At 38.0% G+C, this 10,241-nt stretch overlaps 1 protein-coding gene across 1 annotated transcript in view; it reads left to right on the top strand.

The window, feature by feature from the left end:
- The window catches only part of DMGDH (dimethylglycine dehydrogenase), a 110,526-nt gene that overhangs the window by 13,635 nt on the left and 86,650 nt on the right, over window positions 1–10,241 (top strand). Inside the window, exons 3-4 of the mRNA XM_007943478.1 lie at window positions 5,663–5,761; window positions 7,456–7,620. Of these exons, the coding sequence (XP_007941669.1) occupies window positions 5,663–5,761; window positions 7,456–7,620 (264 nt within the window). The remainder of the gene's footprint in view (window positions 1–5,662; window positions 5,762–7,455; window positions 7,621–10,241) is intronic.

Below are 10,241 nucleotides of genomic sequence, written 5' to 3'. Positions count from 1 at the left end.
TCACAGGGTAACCTCAAAGAAAAATGATAAACCTTCACATCAAAATAAAAAAGAGGACCAGAACAAATATTTAGCAAATACTAAAACAATAGCAATGAAGAAAGTGATAACATAATTCATGAACAAAATGAGCTCAGCATAGAAAATTATATGGAATAAAGAAATTGACACCACAAAAAAGCACATAACAAAAATGACAGCAACAAATTCACATTTGCCAATAATTATCTGGCAAGGGACTTATCTCTAAGATTTATAGAAAATTCCAATGCCTCAACACCAAAGGAATTATCAATCCAATTGAAAAATAAGCAGAAGACATAGATAGACACTTCACCAATGAGGATATTCAGGTGGTCAGCTAATGCATGAAGAGATGCTCAGTCGTTGGCCATCAGAAAGATGCAAATCAAAACAACAATGAAATACCATCTCACCCCAGCACTGATGGCAAGGTTCAACGAGACAGAAAATAACAAATGCTGGCAAGAATGTGGAGAGACTGGGACTCTCATACACTGCTGATGGAACTGTGAAGTGATACAGCCATTGTGGAAAGCAATATGGCGATTCCTTAGAAAGCTGGAATTGTAGATACAATTTGACCCTGAAATCCCATTACTAGGTATATATCCTAGAGAAGTGAGAGCCAGGATAGGAACAGATACATGCACACTTATGTTCGTCGCAACACTATTACAATAGCAAAAAGATGGAAACAACCTACATGCCCATCAGTGGAAGAGTGGATGACCAAACTATGGCACATACACATAATGGAATGCTATGCAGCACTAAAGAATAATGTAGAATCTGCAAAACACTGCATAATATGGATGAACTTGGAGGACATTATGCTGAGTGAAATAAGTCAATCCCAAAAGGACAAATATAGTATTAGTTCGTTGTTGTGGAGGGTCTAGGAAAGGTTTATATATGGAGGGAAATTTTCTTTGTTCGTTGCCAGGGGCAGGAGGGAAGGGAAGGGAACACTGCAAAAAAAAAAAAAAAAAAAAAAAGCATTGAGCCATGTCACTTTAGTTTTGTGTATTTTACTGTACATAAATTATATTTCAATAAAAGGTGTTAAAAAAAAACTAGAATTACAATCCATAAATCCTAAGGTGTTGTAGTATTTTAACAAGACTACTTTCTCAGCACATGACATTACTAATAAAACAGAGTATTTTATGGTGGGATTGAGGGAAATGGGAGAGAGAAACAAGCAACTTTAGAGCATGAGGTCCTCATGAGAGGGCTGCCCCTGGGTTTGATGCCACAAAGGGCATTTTGGAGGGCTGGAGATTAAAAGTGGAAGATGATCCATTCAGGGTATAAGAAGACAACAGTAGAACTTTTTTTTAAAGAAAAATCTAAAAATGTAAGAAAGAAATTAAGCTTTACTAATATTTATAAATAGCGCTTCTATTAGGTGAGGGCCACATATCATGCATGGCTCCAATGGCTGACTAAGCCTCCTTAGTTGATACATCACAGAAGAAGCACCCTCATTTTTTTTTTTTTTTTGTCTTCAGAATATTCTTGGCATACAGCAGAGTGCTTGTTATGGGATGTCATCATTGTGGTTCATTTTATAAAGACAGAGCTTAAATAATATAAATTTGCAACACTCCACAATGAGGGTGGAGAGGGGGGTGACCTTGAGAGTCTTGTCCTACACAGAGGTTTGTTCTTCATCTCTTAGCAAATAATTAAAAGAGTTGTGAAACTTCAAGATAAATTTTTCTTTTACAAAAAGACCTTTACGAAGAGCCCCAATTTTGCTCACCTTTTTAGTGGTGTGGAAGTCTGCCAGTGTTTCTGTATAGCAGATGCATGTATATGCAGTCTGTTCCTTCAGAATGAAAGGTAGTACTTAAAAAATGAGCAAGAAATAACTGCTTTTTGTAAATAGTCCTGTTGGGAAGAGAACATTTTACGAAGGGATATTTGGAAATGATTGGATCATTATGAGATCTTTTTCTGTCCAAAATGATATGCCACCTATAAAAACTCTCATATTGCAAAACAAGGTTTTCTAGCCCATTTTAAAATTTCCCAAATGAAATTTCCCTCCATCCCACCATTAGATGCTCTATTTTATTAGTAATGTCATGTGCTGAGAAAGTAGTCTTGTTAAAATATTACAACATCTTAGGATTTATGGATTGTGATCCCATTTGGAATACTCACTTTGTAAGCTGTGGTTTCCTCTCTGAGCACTTTATTCTCATTCTCAAACTCCCAAACCCATTTATTTGAAAGACAAGAACACAATATTTCACAATTACTTTGTGAAACTGATGGACAACTAACTAATGGACAAGAGAAGTTGAAACGTCATAGTTAAATTTGAGTGGAAACTTTTGTATAGGAGTTAATTGGGATTGAGGAAGAGGCATCATGATGTAGAAAGCTCAGTCAATAGTGCACAGCTCCCATTGGGATTTATGTATCATTGAGAGGTATCTTTTTCAACTAAGACAGTCATTAAAACCAGTCCCAATAAAATAAACCTAGAATTAGGTCCTCAAGTTGCTATGTTAATCCAATATTAAAAAATAATAACAATGAAGATATCAATTACATACAAAAACAAACAAACAAACAAACAAACACTGCCATCAAGTCGGATGAGACTCATAGTGACCCATCTTTCGTTTCTGAGGCAGTATCATTACGGAAGTAGATTGCCTAACCTTCCTTCTGAGGAGTGGCTGGTGGGTTTGAACTGCTAGCCTCTGGTTAGCAGTGAAATGCCTTAGGCAGTATGCCACCAGGGCTCCTATCAATTGCATAGCTGTTGCTAAAATATTATTAATAATATTAACATTCAAAACCTTTTCTACATAGTAACTAAAATAATTATTTTAAATATTTCATTCACTTCACATTATTTTTGTATGTTTTATGATCTCCATTGATACAGTAATACGTATTTATATATAACGTATAAATAAGGAAATACACATATTTTGGAAGATACGCTCAAAATATTTTTATTAGAAGTGAGTTCATGGATAAAAGACTTGGAGCCACTAGGATAGAGGATGATTTGAGGTCACTTCATGGACATTTTGAGTGGGGAATAAAGACTCCTGAAGGAGTGGGAAGGATTATTTAAGCAATACTGAGAGCACTAGTTTCAGTATCCATTGATGACTTTCTAAATCATTCCTTTCATATTTATTAATGGTCAAAGTATTATAAGGAAGAACTTTGCCTTCTCTTACATTTATTTGCTTTTTCATTTATTTATATCAACAAGAAATCATAAAGTCTTATTTTATTCCAAGGGTTGTACTTCTTAATTATTATGGATGCCTCTGTTTCATCTTCCGTCTTTTATCTTCTCTACCAACTGTAATAATTTTCTTTCTTCAAGTCAAAGATAATCCCTTTCCTATAGAGCACTTTTATGAAGCTTCTAAGAAATCTTCCCCATTTCTTAGTTCCCATAGGTCTTATGCATTTCACCATATGGTCTGGCAAAGAATCATATGTTTTTGATTTAGTTGTTTCATGAATGAATATTTCATGACCTCAATCAGACTGTAAAATTCTGAAGGATGAGAACAATGTTTTCTTCTTCAAACTTCTCATTTAATATGTTTTTGTTGAAGAAGAGAAACACATTGTATCCTTCTTATGTCTAGTGTCATGAGGGTAGCATATAAATTAGCAATAAATACCATGCAAGATGTTACATTTAAAGAACTTAAAATAAAGCATGACTGTAGTTAACCCCAATTTAAAGCACAGATTAAAAGACAAACATCAGATGACAAAAAGGGAAAGTACAAAGAAATAAATGTTTTTTATGCCTGACTGAGAAAATTGAGCCAACAACTTACATCTGGCTGTCCTAGCAACAAGGAAAAGAAGCTAGTATGAAATGTTCAGTAGAAACGGGCATGCATTTCAGTAGAGACCAACGTTTCCTTGATTAAATATTCCTAAGAGTTTTTCCCTAAACAAAGTATATTGCACTAAATGTCATGAGTAACAGTTTTACAAAAATGAATCCATGTAACTCATTTGGATGAAAGAACATTAAATGATAATTCTTGGGTGGAGAAGAAGAGAATTGATGTAGTGTAGATATATAATATAGTTTTCTGGTGGTCTGGTTTAACACAGGTAAAAAGTTGGAGGCTCTTGAGACGTGTATGTTGAACAGAACCCTAGGCCAGTGCTCATGAATATCAGTTTGTTCAACCAACAGGAGATATGGATATGGAAGACAAAATTGGGGTCACTATCAAATACCCACAGGCCAGACATTCTCTGTATTGAACCAGAAAAGTTCATATTCATGTTCGATCCAAGCACGTAAAAGGAGAAGGGGATGTTTGACCATGTTTGACTGCTGGTTCCATCTTAATGACACCTCATCTCTACTTCTGCATGGAGCTGTACTACAGGAGGACCTATAAACTGGGCCAGAAATTTTTCTCAAAAAATAGCTGTGCATCTGTCCAAATGTTTGCACAGGTGCTCAGTAGAAACCCCATGGTGCTGATCTGGTCCAGAGAATGCATGGATGAACTTTGATGGGGTGTTTTGCATTCAAGAGAACCAAATGCCTACCACTACCTTAGAAGAAGGAGCTCTGGTAGCATAGTGGCTAAAGCACTTGACTGCTAACCAGAAGGCTGGCAGTTCAAACCCACCAGCCGCTCCTCGGAAGGAAGGTTGGGCAATCCTACCGCCGTAGTGATACTGCCTCGGAAACCCAAGGAGGGGTCGCTATGAGTCGGGGCTGACTCGACGGCACATAACAACAACAACAACAACACCCTAGAAGAACCTTAGAAATACTCCTTAACAGATACTGTTTTGGATAGATTTTGTTCTGATGGGCTTTCAGAATAAATTAGCTGGACATGAGACCCCAGATACTTAATTGAGAGAACCTGCTTCATAAAATTGCTTAGAATTCTTTATCTGAATACCACATTGTATCTGTCAGAGGTGATCAAAGGGCTGTTAGCATAGGTAATATTTAGAATTTTCCTGACAGTAATTAATCAGTAATTATCCAACAAATACTTAAGGAGTGTCAACTATGTGCTCATCAACAGATTAAACTTCAACAGAAGTCTGCTCACCAATTCAGCAATGTCTAATTCCCAGGAAATTTGTAACTCTTGAATTTTAAAATCTCAGGAAGGGGAACAGGAGGGCTGCTCCCTTCAAGGGAATGGTGGGGAGTAGGTCAAGGAAAGCCCTTTGCTAGTCCATGGGTCCGTATTCTTAAGGGAACATACACATACACATGATTTGTTGGTTTGAGTCCACTTTGTACGTGGACACCATAGGACCTATATTCATAAATCTTCCACCTAAGTATCTCATTTCTGAATTTTCCAAACAATCCTTTCCCTCGTAACTTTTAGGGACTTAGTGTGTCATTGCCTAGCTCTCACTTAACATATATGGAATCTTAACATACATGGAATCAAATTGGTTCATATAGTTCTCTCATGAGTCTTATGCACTAGTGTGTTTAAACTGGTGCCAGTGTGTTCTCATTCCAAAAGACTGGCCAGGGTATCTCAGTTTCTTGCCAATAATAAATTACTGCTTAACAGATAAACTATCAAACATTTGAGAATGTTAATTTTTTTTTTTCTGTATTTAATTTCCCTTCATTTTCAAGGCAGGTTTAACAACTTACTTCCATCCGGGAATAAACTTGAAGAAAATACATTATGATAGCATCAAACTTTATGAAAAGCTGGAAAAAGAAACTGGACAGGTAAATGAGTTTAACTTGAAATTGCCTAATGGACCAATCTCTCAGAAATATGTAAGATTTCTAAAAGATTTTGACTTATCTTATGTAGCTACGTGTAGTAACATCAATAGTGTACAGATCTGATGAGAGTTTGATGTGAGAACCTTTAGAGTTTGCTTTAAATCAATTTAATTTCTTGAAGTGTATTATCTGTGTAACTTATAATTTTGACCGATTTATTTTTTAAATGAAGAAAAATAAAAAGCAGCATAAGAAAAAAAATCTTTAGCCCGTTACTCTATCTGGACTCTAAGAAACAGAGCCTTTCAGCAGTGAGATTGTAAGGGATCTGACAATGGTGCATGCCAGATTGTCACACAGCTTTGAGAAGTGCTTCACTTCAAGCCCCTCGTGTTTATTTTTATCCCTTCTCATATTCACTGCTGCTCTCAAAATAAAGTGGCAGAGACTATCCATAGGCTAAGGCTGAAGCCTGTTTAAATTTTTCATGCTATTCTCCTTGCCTAAAACCATCAAATAGCTCCTCACAGTCTATAGGATAAAGGCCAAAGGATTAGCTTGACCATTATCAGCTGACCCCTGCCTGCCTTTCCAACATTTTCTCTTGCAACTCTTCAATGTGCTCATTACCATTCAGCCATTCTCAAGGATTTATAGCTCTGAAATCTGCTGGGCTCTCTCACATTTTGTTTTTGTTTGTTTTGTTTTCTGTCTCTTTTATGCTGCTTCCTCTGCCTAAGACAACATCCCCTTGGGTTTCCACCTTCAGCATTCTCCTTCTACCATCTCTTGGGAGTTACCCCTTTGAGAAGCCTTTCTTGATCTTCAGAACTGGGTGGTGCATCTCCTGGTTCTAAGACCATCTTGTGCACATTCATTTTATAATCCTTCTCTTTATTGTAATTGCTTCTGTATTGGTTGATCCTCCTTACAGGCTGTAAACAACTTGAGGGCAATGGCTGAACCTGTAATCTCTGTAACCCAGGGCCTGGCTCAGTTACTACAAATGAGTGCTTGGCAAACTGAAGGACCTCCATAACTGTCAAAAGAATGCTTAATTAGTTCACACTTAATTTCATCATTGTTGTTGTTGTTGTTATGTGCCTTCAAGTCTGCCCCGACTCATAGCGACCCCGCCTTGGGTTTCTGAGGCAGTATCACTACGGAAGTAGGATTGCCCAACCTTCCTTCCGAAGAGTGGCTGGTGGGTTTGAACCGCCAGCCTTCTGGTTAGCAGTCAAGTGCTTTAGCCACTATGCTACCAGAGCTCCTCCCGAATTTTTAGCACCATTTAAATTTTTTTTATTCCTTCCTCAAATCCTTTGTCTTCCTCTTTGTCACATAATTTTGTTTCAGTTTACACATTCATGCTCATCCTCTATAATTCTGGTTTTATTGTCTGTCTTCACCTTTACACTGTAAGCAGCATGCAGGTAGGGTCTCTTCCTCCCATGTTCACTCCTACATTCCTGAGACTTAGCATAGTGCCTGTGACTGAAGAGGTATTTAGTTAATAGTTACAAAATGAATATCTTTTTATAAGGTGCATCCATTTCATATAGAAAGCTCTTTCTCTACATAGTAAATCTCTTTTCTTGTACACCTGCATTTTCATTGTGCCAGAGAAGAACAAACCACGTTTAAATGCCCTGTACTGATTTATTTATGTGCTTTTATTGAAATTATTATCACAGGTGGTGGGATTCCATCAGCCAGGTAGTATCCGAATTGCTACAACTCCTGTGAGAGTAGACGAATTTAAATATCAAATGACTCGGACTGGTTGGCATGCAATCGAACAGTATATTATTGAACCAGAGAAAATTCGAGAGATGTTCCCTTTACTCAACATGAACAAGGTATTTATCTTAAGGGTATTTTCACCAGTTGTTGACTTGAATTAAAATTACAAAATGTTATTTTAAAAAGTTAATTAAAATTAGAAAAACATTACACACACACTTCAGATAGCAAAATCAGATGAATAATGAATTTGGGTGAATTAGAAGGTTGGCTAGTCTCTGAAGGGGGCAAACAGTTACTGCATTCACTGCTAACTGACAGGTTGGTGGTTTCAAGTCCACCCATAGGCACTGCAGAAGAAAGCCCTGGTGATCTTCCAAAAAATCAGCCATTGAAATTCCTATGGAGCACAGTTCTATTCTGACACACATGGCATCATCAGGAGTCAGAATCTACTCAATGGTGTCTGGTTAGAAAGTGAGTTATCATGTATACTAAATGAAATATAAAAAGAATACAAAGTCTTACTTGTTCTTCACCTATAGCAACTGAGGAAATATTTTCAATACTTTTTATTACTGTGCCCCCAGTTCTAAGGGTTTCTATAAACGTGTTTGAGAGCTACTGACAGAAAGATGACCTAGTATGAGAAGGATGTGGGGCAGCAGCATCTGACGCCATGTAACTTCATGAGGGGAGAAAGATTAAACATCAACAGCTCAAGACTGATTTCTGTGAGGTGGAGACCAGACATACTGCCACCCTCCAGCTGTTTTTTTCTTTTCTTTCTTTTTTTAACCAATTCTGACCTGAATCATCCTCCCATGACTCTCACTACTTCTCTGCTGGGTTCAATAATTCATTGCAATGGCTGCACAGAACTCACACACAATACTCATGATTTTAGGGTTTATTAGGGAAGTAACAGGTTACAATTCAGGTTCAGGAACACTCAGGATAATTTTTTTGATCAGGAGACCTTCTCAGTTATGCCACAGGCACAGTTCCCTCTGGCCTTGGCCTCTGCATTGCTCATGCCGGTGTTACAAAGCTCTTTTAGCTCTGCTGAATAGGTGTGCAGAGAGGCACCCCACTCCACCAGCAAGACTCCTGCATGAAAGCACGCAGCTTTCTTGCTCCATGGGCCAGGCAGCCCACCACTCCATCTCACACAGGTCTCTTGGTTCTGTTTGGTCAGCTTCTACCATCTCTCACCATCTCTCTGCCATCTCTGCACAGGAATCTAGGGTCCAAGGACACACTCCACTCCTGGCTCTTCCTTCTTTCTTTAATTTTACCTACCTAACAATTCCCCCTCCACCCCCAGCTCTTTCTTGATGATAGTGTGATCCCCCTTTCTGTCTCTGGGAAGGCTCATTTTAAGTCTTGCAGGGTGGCATAACTACCAATTCCCAAATTAGGATTCCATACACCTTACTTGCATGTTCCTACCCCCGTAAGGGTGCCATGTACTTTATTTACGTTATTAGTAAGCTGTTCAGGCCTCTGGGTGGGCTTCAAACACCTCATATGGCATAACCCCACCCACTCATCTGGTGAGGGTCACAAAGACCATGGCTAGAAGAGCCATGTTAAGTAATTCACTGCACCACACACCTGGTATGATAAATGTGTATATAGAAAGACTGTATTACTAAAGTGTTTTTTAAATCAGATTAAGAAGTGCCATGCTATTTTGCTATGCAATTATCCCCTGAACTCATAGCTGTACTTCCCTAACAGACTCTACGCTGATGTGGGTCCAGACTTACATCATATTTGGCTGAGAGAATCCACTCCACAGGAATTTAGTGCTTCTTCCTGTTGGGTGATAATCTCTTTTGAATAATAAGAATAATGACTAACATTTGTTGTTGTTGTTATTAGGTGTTTTTGTTAGGTGCTGCCAAGTCAGCTCTGATTCATACTGACCCTATGTACAACAGAACAAAACACTGCCTGGTCCTGCACCATCCTAGCTACTGTTGCTATGCTTCAGGCCATCATTGCAGCTGCTGTGTCACTCCGTCTCATTGAGGGCCTTCCTCTTCTTCACTGACACTCTACTTTACCAAGCATGATATCCTTCTCTAGGAAGTTCATGTCTGCTACTAGCAAAGATAGGCTTATATCTGTTTATATGTCAATCTTGGAGTGCTTTGTTGAGAGCCCTCACCATCAAGGATTTTTCTGAAGAGCAGTAGGCAATAGGAAATATGTGTGGAAGTTCTCTGGGTCTGGGGGTTCCAAATCAAATAAATACAAGAGCACTGCAATGAGTACATACCCATTTATAAAATACCAATGAGCTATTTGGAAATCTTCAGTAATGTGAATTCTAATAAAATCCAAAGTCCTTTGCACTAGACCTATATCAAGTAAAGAGATTGAATTAGTAATTTAAAAAATTTCCACAAAGGAAAATCCAGGCCCAGAAGGGTTAACTGGTGAATTATATCAAGCATCTAAAGAAAAATTAATACAAATTCTTCACGAACTCTTCGAGAAATGGAATATAAGTGAATACTTCCTAACCCATTCTATGAGGCCAGTATTGCCTTGATACCAAAACCAGACACATCTCAAGAAAGAAAACTGTAGACCAATATTCCTATGACTATAGATGCAAAAACCCTCAACAAAATACTTGTTGTTGTTGTTGTTATGTGCCGTCGAGTCGGCCCCGACTCATAGCGACCCCTCCTTGGGTTTCCGAGGCAGTATCACTACGGAAGTA

The sequence above is a fragment of the Orycteropus afer genome, unplaced genomic scaffold (assembly GCF_000298275.1).
Source record: "Orycteropus afer afer isolate SDZICR_OR568_19922 unplaced genomic scaffold, OryAfe1.0 scaffold00107, whole genome shotgun sequence".
Taxonomy (NCBI): Eukaryota; Metazoa; Chordata; class Mammalia; order Tubulidentata; family Orycteropodidae; genus Orycteropus; species Orycteropus afer.
The sequence above is the reverse complement of the archived record's forward strand: the minus strand, read 5'-3'. Positions and strand labels throughout refer to the sequence as shown.